The sequence below is a fragment of the Cornus florida genome, unplaced genomic scaffold (genome assembly GCF_030987335.1).
Source record: "Cornus florida cultivar Cherokee Brave unplaced genomic scaffold, ASM3098733v1 CherokeeBrave_3.0.0_Hap2_Chr03, whole genome shotgun sequence".
Taxonomy (NCBI): domain Eukaryota; kingdom Viridiplantae; phylum Streptophyta; class Magnoliopsida; order Cornales; family Cornaceae; genus Cornus; species Cornus florida.
In genome coordinates, this window is record NW_026775573.1 from 76219671 (window position 1) to 76236028 (window position 16358).

The 16358-nt window shown below is 39.7% G+C and overlaps 1 protein-coding gene across 1 annotated transcript; it reads left to right on the forward strand.

Annotated features, from left to right (window-relative positions):
• The first annotated feature begins 12090 nt into the window (after positions 1–12090).
• LOC132301749 (uncharacterized) lies at positions 12091–13230 on the forward strand. Its single transcript, XM_059798978.1, has 2 exons — positions 12091–12206; positions 12432–13230. The coding sequence occupies exons 1-2, from the start codon at positions 12091–12093 to the stop codon at positions 13228–13230; spliced, it is 915 nt and encodes a 304-aa protein (XP_059654961.1).
• The last annotated feature ends 3128 nt before the right edge of the window (positions 13231–16358 follow it).

Genomic DNA, 16358 nt, shown 5'->3' on the forward strand with positions numbered 1-16358 from the left:
CCTAGGATTGATGACTTGTTTGATCAGTTGAAAGGAGCCACTTGTTTTTCAAAGATTGATTTGAGATCGGGTTACCACTTTCTGCACACGGTATGGCCATTATGAGTTTCTGGTGATGCCATTTGGCTTGACCAATGCTCCAGCAGCTTTTATGGACTTGATAAACCGTGTATTCAATGACCATCTTGATCAATTTATTGTGGTTTTTGTTGATGACATTCTCCTATACTCAGCTTTGGTGGAGGAATATGAGCATCATTTGAAGACAGTGTTTCAAATCCTTAAGGATAATCAGTTGTATGCCAAGTTCTAGAAGTGTGAATTTTGGCTACCGGAAGTGAAGTTCCTTGGACATGTTGTGTCAAGGGGTAGGGTTGCAGTGGATCCGTCGAAGATTAAATCAGTGATGGATTGGGAGCGTCCGAAGATAGTATTTGAGATTCAGAGTTTCCTTGGCCTATGTGACGGCCCTGTTTTTTAGGCCAATGCGTCAGTGATGAACCAAAAGGATGATCCGATAACGGATCTGAAATGCGAAAGCAAAAAAAAAAAAAAAAAAAACAAGACTCTAAGAAATCAAAGTGACCTTCCATGAGGTCGTGGAACTCAATGAGAACTGATGCGGAAGCAAAAGATCGAAAATATGACAAATAAGCCCCCAAGGGCAGAATAGTCATTTTACATGAAAATTACATCCCTAGAATGCATATTATTCTCGAGACACATCCATGACTTCCCGTGAAGTCACGGAACTCAAAAGAAAGTAGCGGAAGCGAATTAGAAGAAAACCGGACAAAAATAGCCCCAAGGGCAAAATGGTTATTTCTGAAAAAATATAAAATCGGGTGTTACCGAGTACACCACTGGGAAGACAACAAAAATTTAATCAAGTTGGACTAAAGAATCACTTGATTCGGAGTCCGGATGAAAGAGAAAAGTCAAAACAAAGTTTTGACTTCGCTGCGACCGTGAATAGTAACCTAGGCAAAATGATGAAATTTGTGTGCCGTTTTGAAGCACTAAACGATGTTTTCTGGAAAAACACGAAGAAGAAACCCCTCTTAAAATAGTTTTTCCAAGTTGACCATGTTGAAACAAAATTTTATTTTATGATGTGAAATCCCCAAAATGACCTTACAACAGACTTTTTCAAATAGTGCTGATGTGCATAGGAAATCAGATTTGACACGGGGTTTTCGGGTCCGAGATGACATTTTCTGGAAAAATGTTGTGAAGAAACGCCCCCTAAAATCACGTTTTCTATGTGACCATGTTAAGAATGTAATTTATTTTTCAAAAAAATTTCCCGAAATGCCCCTAGATCAGTTTAGGCCAAGAGGGTTAAAACAAAAAGTTGCTACATGATTTTTTTTTTTGAAATCTGCCAAAACAGAGAGCGAAAACGGGCTATTAGATGAATTTTTCTGAAAAAACATAAAGAGGAAACCCCTCTCAAAATTGAGTTTTCTACCTGAGTCGTGGGAGAATTTAAAAAACCCTCACTATAAATCATCCAAAATGCCCCTCTATGAAATCTGGTCATGAAGGCCAAAAAGCTGCTACAATTGAAAACAGATAGCTGAACTTCCCAAGGGATTTTCGATACCAAGATGACATTTTCTGGAAAAACATGAAGAAGAAACCCCCCCTAAAATCACATTTTCTAAGCGACCATATTGAAAGAAGAAAATAAAACTGATGTGAAAATTCTAAAATGCCCCTAGATCAGATTATGCAACAAAGTTTCAAAATGAGTCCATAGGAGACTCATTTCACCAAAGAAGAAGGTTTGCTTGGAAACAACCATGCATGCAAACATAACTTATCTATTAGGACGTGCTACAATGGTCCATGGCTTAAAAATACCACCGATGCAAAATTTGACACCCTAACGGCCAAAAGGGCGAAAAGGCACATGAAATGGAAATTTTGAAATTTAAAATTTACAAATAATTTAAAATTACCATTTAGCCCTTGGCCACACTTCATGCATGATTAATGAGACCTAGTGGAGGTGCCGGGACACACTTTACACCACCCGATTTGAAAATGAACCCTTAAAGGCTCGATTTCTACTTTTTTAGCTCAAAAATGCAATATGTGAACTAAAATGCAAAAATGAAAACTAAATGGTGTTTGGCCCTTGGCAACACCTTATACGTATTAAATGAATGCTAGATAATGAATTTCATACATAAAGCACACTCCGGTACAAAATAACATACTAAAACGCATACTTTTTCACATATTCCCATTAAAGGCAAAATACAACCATTATGAATAAACATGGACTTCAAATGAAATTTGGCCCTTGGCCTTATATCATATACATGAAATAAGAATTAAAAAGTGTGCTTAGGCACACATTACAAGTTTAGAATCAAAAATACCCATTTGACAAATAAGGCTACAAATGGCATTTCAAGCCAACATTCACAAAATGGAACCTTCAAGTTCACTAATGGCCTGAGCATAATGAAAATCTCAACCTTGATTCCTATACCTGAAATATGCCTCAATAACTTTGGGGTGAGCAACATAAAGCTACTCGTAGGAAATGAGCATGCATCGACCTATAATTTACAATTTTATCACCTTAAAGTGAAACATGTTAAAGGGGCTCATGCCACCTAACATCTATGTCAAAATGAGACTCAGGGAACATCCTAAGCTACCTTAAACCATTTCTAGCATAAATCACATCATTCATGCAATTCAAGTAACATAGAAGCATGCTATACAAAGCAACAATATATAGATTCTCAAAGTTATCAACTTGAAATCTGAAATACAAAGATGACAAAAGTGGGTCAAGCCACCTAACGTCTACGTTCCAAATGAATTTATAGGATCATTCATAAGCTACATTTGAACAATACAACATAGTGTGCTTAACAACATCAAAGTTTACATTGATTCATCAAAAATCATAAAAGCATGAATGTACTTAACAACATTAAAAGCATGCTATGATTCATTCAAAACCATAATGCGTAAATGTACTTAACAACATTAAATCGCCAATAACCAAAACCACAAGTCACAATTAAACATTGGTTGTTAACTTAGAATTGAATGCGAAAACAAATAGTGGAAAACTTGGACATCACGTCTTGGACTAAACCAAGAACAAAATGGTTATTTCGGGCATTAACCTGCTGGGAAGACCACCCTAGTGCGCATTATCTCAATGGGGAAAACTCATACCTCCCGTACTAGAGCCAAACTCAAGCTATATCACAGTAACAATGTCCCAAGACTCCAAAATAAATAAGTTAACAACTTATATATGAAATATATATATATATCAGCACGAAACTGCATTCCATGCACAACTAGGTTGAAACCACACAATACATGCCCTAAATCCACAACTACTATAGGATGACAATGTCGAATCTTCAAAGTGTGATTCGTTACGCGTTATAATAACATCACATGTCGAATCTTCAGTATGCGATTCGTTACACGCTATAACAATATAATTCAATATTGAAACATAACCGCATAAGTCCATTACAAGTCTAAAATCATGCTTCAAGCATAATATCAATGCTAAACACATGAATTAATCAATAATGCAATAGAAACGAAAATTAATTATATAACCTAATTAATTTCTCTAAGTTTCATATGTCAATTAAATGAATCCTAATTAACACATGTTAAACATCATAACTTATTCATTACATGAATCAAGTCAAAAGCTTACTTTGGTCATTGGATCAATAGGGTAGAATTTAATTAAAACATGATAATTAAATCCCTAAATTCTAAAACAACATCAAATGGTCCCAAATTAACATATGCTAGTATACAAGCCATAGTCATCACAAATATCAAGTTAAAAACTTAATTAGGCCAATGGAACCATTAAATGGATTTTAACTAATCATTTTAATTAAAATCTCTAGATTTTTATGCTTATCCAAATGCGCTCAAATTAAAGTATGTTAAGGAACATGCGAAGACTTAATTTAAAAGCATATTACAAGTTCATTTCATACAAGGTATAACCATGGGAATTAATCTTTCACAAAAGAAAAATATTAAATAAAAAGTGTAATTCTTATTCAAATAATTTTAATTTAATATATGTTAACAAACATATCAAATCCAAACTTTCTAGCATGCCACAATTTAATTCTAAGTTATACATCATCATAAGAATTAAATTCTAACCATAGAAATTAATTAAATTAAATTCTAGGACTTAAACAAAAGCATGCATACAAGTTGTATAATCATGGAAAACACTCCATACAACACATATAAAATCCTAAAACATCCCCTACCTCAATTTGAGATGAAAATCTCAAAAGCCACCGAAATGAAACGGCTCCGAATCCGACAATACTTCTGGGTTTTGTCGAGGACAACGCCATGAACATTAAACTGCAAAGAGGACCTACCAAAATCCTAACTTGACCTCAAACCCGAACTCAAAATTTGGCCAAAAATGAGTTCTAATAAGGGGGAAAGAAGCGCGTAGTCAAGACAAACACAAAACGCAAAGGAACTATAACTTTCTAACAAAGGGAAGGAGGTTTAAATGAAAGGAGAAGGGTGGCAGCCCCCCTTGGGCTGCCATGGTAAATTCAGGTCGTGCATGAAGGGAGGAGAAAGTGACTTTTCAATTTTATTGCCCCCTATTTATAGAAAATCTCAAAAAGTGCCTCGAAAGGGCCTCGCCGAGTTCAGAAAAGTGGAATTTGAGCAGACGCGCTCAAACGGTAAAACTCCGTGAACAAAAAAGATAAAAAATGAGAAAATATGAATAATGGAAGAAACGGTGTCAAAAATTGAGTTCCGAGCAGAGAGATAATCCCAGAACAAGTTCGGCGGCAACTAGGGCCAAAAACCCAGAAACTGGAGAAAAATGACCAGAAGGCAATTCTAAAAGCACACGACTCGAAAAAAAGTGAAAATGAGTCCCATAGGAGGACCCAGGCTCAAAATGAGGTATTTTTGCAATAACTTTCATTAATTGCACAGTGGCCCCTCCAAAAAGTGAAAACTGCACTAATGACCCAGAATGAAAATATCTTCTAAAAATATTTTCTTAAAAACCCCTGAAATAAAATATCTTCAAAAGATATTTATGAAAAACACCCCAAGAAAAGAAAAAGATTCTGAAAAACTGTACATCCATGCCACTACGGACACCGGGAGCAACCAAAGTACTTTCTTACAAAAGTAAAGATACGTATTTCGTGGAAACCACTTAGGTTGAAGGTATGTGAAGTTAAAAACCAACTCCGAGCATGAAAAGTGAGGTTGTGCCAAAAAGTGACAAACGGGAAAAAGACAAAATAGGGAAAAAGACGAAATAGGGAAAATGACGAAAAGTGAATAGTGTCGAAAAACAAAAAATATGGGAATGACTCGGTCCTCAAAGGAAGTTGTCAATCCAAGGAAAAGAGTCTCAAAAATCATTCTAGAGCACTCGAGATGATACTAAGTGATGAAAAACTGAACTCAAAAAGGAAAAGAACAACGGAAAAAAAAAAAAATATATATCCGTGAAAATCTGAGAAAATGAAAGGAAGGGAAATGAATGGGTCATTACAGCCTAGCCGGCTACTACCGGAGATTTGTTCAAGATTTCTCTCATCTAGCGGCACCTATGACTCGACTTACTCACAAAGGGGTCAAGTTCATATGGAACGAGGTATGTGGTTTGCTTTTCAGGAGTTGAAGGTCAGGTTGACATCGACTCTAGTTTTGATCATTCCTAAACATGGTTTGGGCTATGTGATCTTTTGTGATGCTTCACGGGATGGTTTGGGTTGTGTCTTGATACAGACAGAACGGGTGGTTACTTATAGGTCTTGACAGTTGAAGACTCACGAGTTAAACTATCCGACACATGATTTGGAGCTGGCAGTAGTTATCTTTGCCCTGAAGGGGTGGAGATACTATTTGTATGAAGAGAAGTTTGAGGTTTTCTCTGATCACAAGGGTCTCAAGTCTCTCTTCTCAAGAAGGATTTGAACTTGAGACAGCGCAGATGGGTTGAGTTCATGGAAGACTATGACTTTGAGTTACAGTATCATCCGGGTAAGGCCAATGTGGTGTCCGACGCATTGAATAGGAAGTCATGGGGGACTCTTGCTAGCATTTCCATTCAGAGATAGAAGATGCTAGAAAAACTTGCATATCTTGGTTTACAGTCTTATGAGGATGACTCACTGGCTATTTTGTTTAGTCTTGCGGTTCAGCCGGCTTTTATTAGCAGGGTTATTAAGGCACAGTTAGAGGATGGGGAGATGAAGGCCATCCATGTTCGAATTTCAGGTGGTGAGAATGTAGAGGGTTGGACCTTACATTTAGATGGTGGTCTCAGGTACAAGGAGATGATGTTCGTTTCCTTGTCTCGTTATGAAGATGTCCTTCGGGATTTTCACCACTCTTGGCTCGCAGTTCATCCTGGTGGTATGAAGATGTATCACAATTTATGGCGATAGTTTTGGTGGCAGGGCATGAAACGGGATGTTTCACAGTTTGTGGTTCGATGCCTTGTCAGCAAGTGAAGGCAGAACATCAGAGACCGATAGGATTGTTGCAACCATTACTAGTAGCAGAGTGGAAATGGGAGCATATCACTATGGACTTTGTAGCGGGACTTCAGAGGTCTTAGGCAGGAAATGACATCGTTTGGGTCATAGTTGACAGGTTGACTAAAATGGCTCACTTCTTGCCCATGGCAGTGATAGATAGTGCAGAGAGACTGAGTGGATTGTATGTGAGGCAGATTGTCAGGCTTCACGGGGTTCCTGTATCTATTGTTTCGGATAAGGATCCGCGGTTCACGTCTCATTTTTAGCAGAGTTTTCAGGAGGCTCTCGATATAGGGCTTCACTTCAACGCGACATTCCATCCTTAGAATGATGGTTAGTCAAAGTGCCCTATTCAAATATTGGAGGATATGCTACGGGCCTGTTGTAATGACCCGGTCTTTTCCTTCCTTTCCTTTTTCCTCAGAATTTTACGGACGAATTTTTTTCGTTGAAATTTCTTTTTTGAGTTTAGTTTCTCGCAGCTTAGTGTTATCTTGAGTGCTTGGAAATGGTTTCTGAGACTCTTTCCTTTGGATTGACAACTTCCTTTGAGGACTGAGTTATTTCCACATTTTTTGTTTTTTGACACTATTCATTTTTCGTCCTCTTCCCTGTTTTGTCCTCTTCCCTATTTTGTCTTTTCTCCTTTTGAAACTTTGTTGGCATAACCTCACTCCTTGTGTTTGGAGTTGGTTTTTGACTTTACATATCTTCATTCTAAGTGGTTTCCACGAAATACGTATCTTTACATTTGCAGAAAAGTACTCTAGCTGCTCCCGGTGTCCATAGGGGCATGGATGCATAATTCTTTGGAATTATTTTCTTTTCTTGGGGTGTTTTTCATAAATATCTTTTGAAGATATTTCTTTTAGAGGTATCTAAGAAAATATCTTTTAGAAGATATTTTCATTCAGGGGCAGTTTTGCAGTTAACCCTTTTTGTAGGGCTACTGTGCAATTAACGAAAGTTATTGCAAAAATATCTTCTCTGGAGCCTGGATCTTCATACAGGATTCATTTTCACATTTTTTTGAGTCGTGTACTCATAGAATTTTCTTCTGGTCATTTTTTCCCAATTTCAGGGTTTTTGGCTCTAGTTGCCGCCAAACTTGTTCGGGGCATATCTCTCTGCTCGGGACTCAGTTTTTGATGCTGTTTCTTCTGATATTTATATTTTCTCATTTTGAACCTTTTTCATTCATAGAGTTTTTCCATTTGAGCGCGTTTGTTCAAAATCCACTTTTCCGAACTCGGCGGGACCCTTTCGGGGCACTTTTTGATATTTTCTATAAATAGGGGACTTAAAGAAGAAAAATCAGATTTTGTTCTTCTTCTTCCTCTCTTGGCTGGCAGCCATGTATGCCCATGGGGCAGCCACCTTTTCTTCTTCTCCTCCACTTGATTTCCTTAGTGAAAAGTCTTCGGCCTTAACGTTTATTGTTCCCCTCGACGTGCTCTACCTTTCCCCCTTACTAGAATTCATTTCTGACCGTTTCTTGAGTTCAGGTTTGAATTCAAGTTGTTATTTTGATGGGGCTTCTTGTGGGTTCATGTAGATCATGTTGTCCCCGACAAAACCTAGGAGTTTCGTCGGATTCGGAGCGGCTTCATTTCAGTGGACTTTTGAGATTTTCATCTCAAATTGAGGTAGGGGATGTCTTAGGTTTATATTACTATTGTATTGATTGTTTTATAAGTATATACAACTTGTGAGCATGTCTTGTTCAAGTTTTTAGAATTTAATTTATTTATTTTCTTTGTTTAGGATTTAATTCTAATGATGGTATATAGCTTAGAATTAAATTGTGGCATGCTAGTAAATTAGGCCTTGGTAAGTTATGTAACATATATTAAATTTGGGGCATTTGATTAAGAATTGCAAAATTTATTTAATATTTATCTTTAGTGAAAGATTAATTCACATAGTTGTATCAAGCATGAAATCAACTTGTAATGTGATATTTAAGTAGGTCTTGGTGAGTTCTTTAACATATATTAAATTAAGGATATTTGGATATGTTTGAAAATCTAGAGAAAAATTAATTAATTAGCTTAATTAATTTTGTTTTAAGTGTGTTAGTCACTTAAATTGATATTGGATGTAATATGACGATAATTCATTGAAATGTAGTCCGTTTAATTACCTTGTGAGTATGCTACTAACTTGTTGTAGAATTAGTACTTGTAGCCCCTAAAGATGGTAATTTAACTTAGCATGATAGGTGATATCATTGTCTTAAATAGCTCGTTTAAATATACCTTGTGTAGGTGTATAGCTTCTTAGAATATTACAATTGATTACCTTGGGAGCTTATTACTAAATTGTAGCTTATTTAGTACTTGTGGCTTAGGATGGTAATGTGGTTCACTTGTTGTAAAATATTCTTGTTTTGTGTATAAATTGCATAATGGAAACTTGACACGTCATATGCTATCTGGACTTGAATTCTAGGACATGTTTTGTGTAGATTCAACCTTACTTGTGCACATAAATTGATTCCTAGACATTATTTGAAATGTATAAATTTGGTTTAACTTATTGATTTTGTATAAGTTTTGAACTTATTATTTTTGGAGGCTTGTAAAGATCATGTTCATATAATGGCTAGGGTCTGGCCCTAGTACGGATTCGTGAGTTTCCTAAGTCATATGAAGTGCGCAGTAGGTAGTACCTTGTGGGTCGTAATTACCTTAAATAACTTATACACGTGCGCACTAGGTAGTACCTTGCGGGCTAGTAACCCGGAATAACTTAATTGGTCTGCGGCTAAGGATCCTAGTCTTCCCATTATTTGACTTCATATTTAAATTCAAGTTGTTAATCATGGATTACTTGTAGCTTGAGAATTGAGGCTTACTTTGGATATTTAGATCTTATTTAGTATACTTGAAACTGTATACATGTCTTGTGTATTTAGATCTCATGTACCATACTTGGACTTGTATCTTTGGTTGTGTATCTAAACCTTAGTTAGTATACTTATGTATTGTATGTTTGATTTGTGCCATCGGACTTCATTATGTATACTTACGTCGTGTATGCTTGTCTTATGCATAATTCATTTAGCTTAATATACTTGTGCCTGTATACTTGATTTATGAGTTTTCCATGTTAATTGTACGTTCGTATATGCATGCTTAGATAATGCATAACTTGTTTAACATGATTTAGGGTACTTGAGCATGTATGCTTGTATGTCGTGTATCATGTTTTAATACTGTTTAGTGTACTTGAGCATGTATACTTGTATGTCATTGTTCATTTCAATTGTATGAGTAGCTTAAGATGATCCCTGAGTCTCATTTTGACATAGACGTTAGCTGGCATGAGCCCCTTTAACATATTTCACCTTAAGGTGATAAAATTGTAAAATGCTAGGTCGATGCATACTCATCTCCTACGAGTAGCTTTATGTTACTCACCACATAGTGGGGACATTTTTCAGGTATAGGAATCAAGGTTCGAGATTCTCATATTGCTTGGATGATTTGTAGCCTTGAAGGTTTTCAATTCTTGTAAAAGTTGGCATGAAATGCGATTTTGTAGCCTTATTCGTCTAAATTTGTATTCTTTGATTTGTATATGTAAAGTGTACATAAGTACACTCGTTGTAATGTATTTGATATGTATAAGATGAGGCTGGAGGCCAATGACATGTATCTTGTATACCATGCACTTTTGTTTTCAAGGTTTATTATGAAAATATTGAGAAATGCGAAGTCATTGCTTTATAACTTTTGCATCGGGTATGGGAATTTTATTCCGTTTCTTTCATAGGGTTTCTCTGATCATGTATGAGGTGTGGCCAAGGGCCCAACACTATTTTGTTCTATGTTTTGCATTTTAGTTTGAGGACCCCAAAATGACCCTGGTTTGGTGTGATCCACATTGCGTAGGACGGGTCGGATGTGGACGAACGGGATGAAGCAAGTTCGCGCCGTATGGGCCCAGGTCCATAAAGTCATTTCAGAAGCCCATGTTAAAATAAGAGAAGTCGAGTCCAGCCAAAGGAGAACAAGATAGAACCAGCTCAGTGGAGGTTATAACCGTCTATAAATAGAAGGGATTGAGAGGGAAAAGGTTTTGGAAAAATCATTGGGAGTGTAAAGTTTCTCTCTCTACGGTTAGGGAAAAATTCTTTGTACTTTCAATTGGCGTCGTCTGTGGGAAGAACAGGAAGGATTGATTGATATCATTCCAGATCGGTTCGATTCAACGCATTCTGCGAGGAAGACGACTAATCTACGAAAGCTGAATCAACATTGGTAATAATACGATTTGTCTTGACAAGTCCAGATCCGGTTGATTTCGGAAAATTGGCGTCCGATCCAAGCAGATCAGATCCGTGCTTGATCCGGCGAACTGCGCGGTTGTGATCTATTGTGGTTACTGAATCCAGCCAATAGTGGACTGAATTCGGCAAGCGTAAGTTCAGATCTGGTGTGCGCGCGTTAGCAGAACTCTGATTTGATCAAGAAGCCTGCAGTTAATGACTTTGCTCCGATCTGGAATGATGATCGGAGAGGCAAACCAGAATTCTTTGGAGAACGGCCAGCAGACAAAGCTCGATGAGCTAATGAACATGATCGATGCTTTGAGGAAAGAAAATGCAGAGCTACAAGCTGGAATGGAGCATCGAGAGGCTCCTGCAATTTTGAGGCCGCCTCCTGAAGGAGAGGGAGCTTTACCGTCCGAAGCTGATCATCAAAGTGATCCAGAAGACGTCAATCGTGGTGGTCCACGTCGTGATGAAGGTATAATCAGAAATCTGCCTCCGAATGTCGGCCGAGTAGAGGATCGGGAAGGATCTGTTCGTCTGGAACCGCATCACAAACGGATTATGAGGGAGGAAGCACCGGCGTATGAACATAGGATTGTGTCACCATGGCGGAGTGAATTTGTGGAGGATAGGTCGTTCGATCCGCCATATCGACCTTCATTAGTGACAGTTGATTACCATAGCTCAGAAAGGAGATCTGCCGATCGAGGATTTTCGTCACGGTTTTCAAGAGAAAACGAAGCATTGCGTTCCTCAGCAAGGACGGTCGCATCGCCGTTCACTGATGAAATTATGAACGCGCCAAATCCGAAGAAGTTTTCCATGCCGATCTTCATTCTCTTTGACGGAACAACCGATCCGGTCGATCACATATACCATATTCAGTTGAAAATGGCTTTGAATACTAATAATGATCCTTTGATGTGCAAGTGTTTCCCTACGAGCTTGGCTGGACCAGCTCTCAATTGGTTCAAGAATCTGGCTCAAGGCTCAATCGCCAGTTTCCAGGACTTATGCGATAAGTTCATAAGCCAATATTACGGGAATAAGCGTCCGGCTAAGGATGTATCGAGGCTTTTCACAATGAAGTAGCATGAGGATGAGCGGCTCCAAGCTTTTCTCACCCGGTTCAACCTCGTTAAAAGCATGGTAATGGAGTGTCACCAGTCAACAACAGTCCAAGCATTTAAACTCGTAATGAACCGGGGGATGCCGTTCCACACCAACTTGGTGGTTAATACGCCAAGGACAATGGACGAGCTGAACGAGAGAGCTGACGGTTTTGTTCGCCTTGAGGAGGAAGAAGCAGCTAATTCAAGGAAGACATCAATTATTTCGACGGAGGAGAAGTCCAAAGCTAAGATCCGGCAAAAATAAGCTTAACCGCAACGTCACCCCTCATGGAAGGCGGAGAAGAGGCCTAGGGAGGAGGAATCAGTCACTCCACTTAGAGTCACCTTAGCAAGGCTATACAAGGAGAACAAAGATAAGTTTCGTCCTCCTTTGCCAATCAGGCAACCTCTTGAACAGAGGGATCAGACTAAACATTGTGCTTTCTATAGTGATTTTGGGCATCAAACTAACGAATGCAGGAACCTAAGGAGGCAGGTAGAGATGCTAATCGCAAAAGGGGAATTTGCAAGCTATGTTCAAGGTCCGACGCAAGAGCATAACCGCCCGACTGAACAAATCAAGCGGAACCAGAGGCCAAATCAACACAACTCTCAGCCCGTCCAGATTATAAATGCAATTCATGGCTGGCCTGAACAAACGATAGAGTCAGAGGAGTTGCTCAAAATGAGGTTACACCAGGCCCAACTGAAAAGAAGAATTGGTAGTGTGCATGCTTTGCACCTGCAGAACACATCCACATCGATAAAGTTTGATAAAATGGACCTGCTACGCGTTCAGATTCCTCATGAAGATCCACTAGTCGTTAGTTTGACGATTGCAGAATGCCTGGTTCGGAGAGTCCTGATTGATTCAGGAAGTAGTGCGAATGTCATGCCCAGGGTGACATTTGACCGACTGGAGATCGAACTCGAAAAACTCAAACCCACAGGAAATCCGTTGCTCGGATTTGATGGGAAGCGAGTGGAACCCATTGGAATAGTGGAATTGACAGTACAAGCCGCTGAGCGGGTTTTGATTGAAAGTTTTATGGTAGTGGAAATTCATCCATCATACAACCTCTTGATGGGCAGAGGATGGATTCACAGAATTCAGGGTGTTTCGTTAACCTTACATCAAGTGATGCAATGTTTGGGTCCGGATGGGACCAAGGTGATAGATATACACGGGGACCAGGTTGCGGCTAAAGAATGTTATTCAGTAACTTTGAAATCTGCTGGAAAAGGAAAAAATCCCATCCGTTCAGCCAGCCCAAAATAGTAATTACAGAACCCTCCTCCCAGCAAGGATGGGGGGGAGGAGCTACCAGTTCTGACCACAGAACCCCTTCATGAAGTGAAGATTGATGATGAGAAACCAGACCGAATAACAGGGGTGGGAACCGGACTCATTGAAGAAGAGAGACTAGAGTTGACTAATTTCTTGATTCGGAATGCGGATGTATTCGCATGGAGCCATTAAGATATGCCAGGGATAAATCTTACTGTATCCTGCCATTCCCTCAATGTGGATTCGAATACAAAGCCAGTGAAGCAGAAGCAAAGAAGATTTGCTCCAGAACAAAATCAGATTATAGCTGAGGAGGTTGATCGGCTGCTTAAAGTCGGATTCATCAGAGAAGTTCAATACCTGGCCTGGCTCTCTAACGTTGTTATAGTGCAGAAGAAGAATGGGAAATGGAGAGTGTGCATCGACGTCACTAACCTAAATAAAGCCTACCCAAAGGATAGTTTCCCATTGCCCAGGATTGATCAAATGGTAGATGCCACCACAAGATATAAGCGGTTAACTTTCCTGGATGCTTATTCCGGTTATAATCAAATTCCTATGGACCCAATTGATGAAGAGAAAACTTCATTTGTTACTGAACGAGGGACTTATTGCTATAAAGTCATGCCATTCGGATTAAAAAAACACTGGAGCTACTTATCAGAGGCTGATCAGCAAGATTTTTAAGGGCCAAATGGGCAGCACTATCGAGGCTTATATTGATGATATGGTGGTCAATAGTAAGAAGAAGAGCGATCATTTAGCGCACCTACAAGATGTGTTCGATGTGTTGTGCCAGTATAGAATGAAGCTTAATCCGGCCAAATGCTCATTCGGTGTAAGCTCCGGTTAATTCCTGGGACATGTGGTCAATCATAGAGGAATTGAAGTCAGCCCAGCACAGGCAGAAGCCTTGGTCAGGAATGCAAAGCCAAAGATAATTAAAGAGGTGCAGGCACTCACAGGCCGGATAGCTGCACTGAGCCGATTTATTTCCAAGCTTTCAGACTGCTGTAAACCTTTCTTTGATACAATACGAGGGCATGGAAGACAAACCTGGGGGGACGAGCAACGGCAGGCGCTAACCAGCCTGAAGGAGTACATGCGTAATCCTCCGGTTCTATCTGCTCCAAAATCGAATGAGAAACTCTTTCTATATCTAGGGGTGTCCAGCATAGCAACCAGTGCCGTTCTAATCCATTGCAAAGAGGGCAAGCAGTTCTCGGTGTTTTATGTTAGCAAGACGATGTCTGAACCGGAGAGAAGGTACTTTAGGGCCGAACGAATGATTTTGTCGCTGGTCAACGCAAAAAGGAAGCTTAGACATTATTTTGAATCTCATCCAATTGTCGTTTTAACAACTTTCCCTTTGAGAATGATCCTGCACAAACCAGACCTGTCGGGGAGAGTGACCAAGTGGGCCATTGAATTGAGTTCATTTGATATTGCGTACGAGCCCAGGACGGCAATCAAAAGTCAAACGGTGGTGGATTTCCTACTTGACTGTGATGCTGAAAATATGGTGGAGGATTGTAAATGTTCCTGGTGGAAGCTTTTCATGGACGGCTCCTCGAATCAAATGGGGGCCGAGATTGGAATTCAATTGCAAACACCAGAAGAAACTACGCTGAGCCAAGCGATAAGACTAGAGTTCAACGTAACCAACAATGAGGCAGAATACGAGGCATTGATAGCTGGGCTGAAGTTGGCTAAAGAATTAAAGATCAAGAATCTGATGGCTTATAGTGATTCACAACTAGTCATTTGACAAGTTAATGGGGACTATGGGGCCAAGGATGAGACCATGGAAGCATACTGAACTGCGGTTCTGCGTGAGGCGAAAGCCTTTGATCAGATCAGGTTTATCCAATTGCTGAGAGAGTATAACGAAGATGCCGACCGCTTGGCTTGTAGTGCATCCAGTTTTAGAGATACTTTAGCTAGGGTCATCCCAGTCGACATACTGCTCCAACCTTCCATTTTTAAAGAACTGCCTAATCCGAGCACTTAACATGTTAATGTTATACCATAAGAGCCGAGCTGGATTGATCCAATCATGGCTTACATACGTAATGGTACACTCCCCGAGCGTAAGGACTAGGCAAGAAGACTTAGGTCCAGTGCAGTAAAGTATGCCATTGTGCACGATCAGTTATATAGACGCTCCTTCTCGGGTCCATATTTGAAGTGTGCTACCCCTGCAGAAGCTAGACAGATTATGTGAACCATTCATGAAGGAGTATGCGGAAATCACTCCGGAGGAAGATCTTTAGCACACAAAGCATTGACACAGGGGTACTTCTGGCCAAACATGGCACGAGATGCAGAAGAATTCTCTAGAAGATGCGATAAATGCCAGAGGTTTGGGTCATTGATACATCAACCACCTGAAGACCTGCAAGTAATGGCCACCCCATGGCCTTTCGCGCAGTGGGGGATGGACGTGGTTGGCCCTTTGCCGACTGCAAGATCGCAGAATAAGTACGTTCTGCTAGCTACTGATTACTACACCAAATGGGTAGAAGCAGAGCCGTACCCTAATGTCACCCAAACTCAAGTAAGACGCTTCATCTGGAATAATATTATCTGTCGTTTTGGCATACCAAGGTCAATCGTGATAGACAATGGAACCAACCTCGATAGCAAGCAAGTGAGAGAGTTGCTGGAGGAATATGGAATCAATCAGAAGTTAGCAGCAGTTAGTCATCCTCAGGCTAATGGTCAAGCCGAAATCACAAACAGGACAATATTTGCTTGTATCAAGAAAAATCTAGAGAATGAAAAAGGCAAATGGTTAGATGAGCTACCGAATGTCTTGTGGGCTTACAGAACAACCCCAAGATGGCCAACTGGAGAGAGCCTATTCGCTATGGCCTATGGCACTGAGGCGGTGATACCAGTCGAGTATTTGGTTCCAACTGTAAGGAGCTTGGTGTGGGATCAAGAGCAGAATGATAGAATGCTGAGGTTCAATCTTGATTTGTTGGAAGAAAAAAGGGATGCGGCTGTAGTGAGGCTCGCCTCTTATCAACAGACGCTTGTGAATAGCCATAACAAGAAGGTGAGGCACAGGGGTTTCGCTCTTGGCAATCTGGTTTTGAAAAGGAAGGTGGGAATAA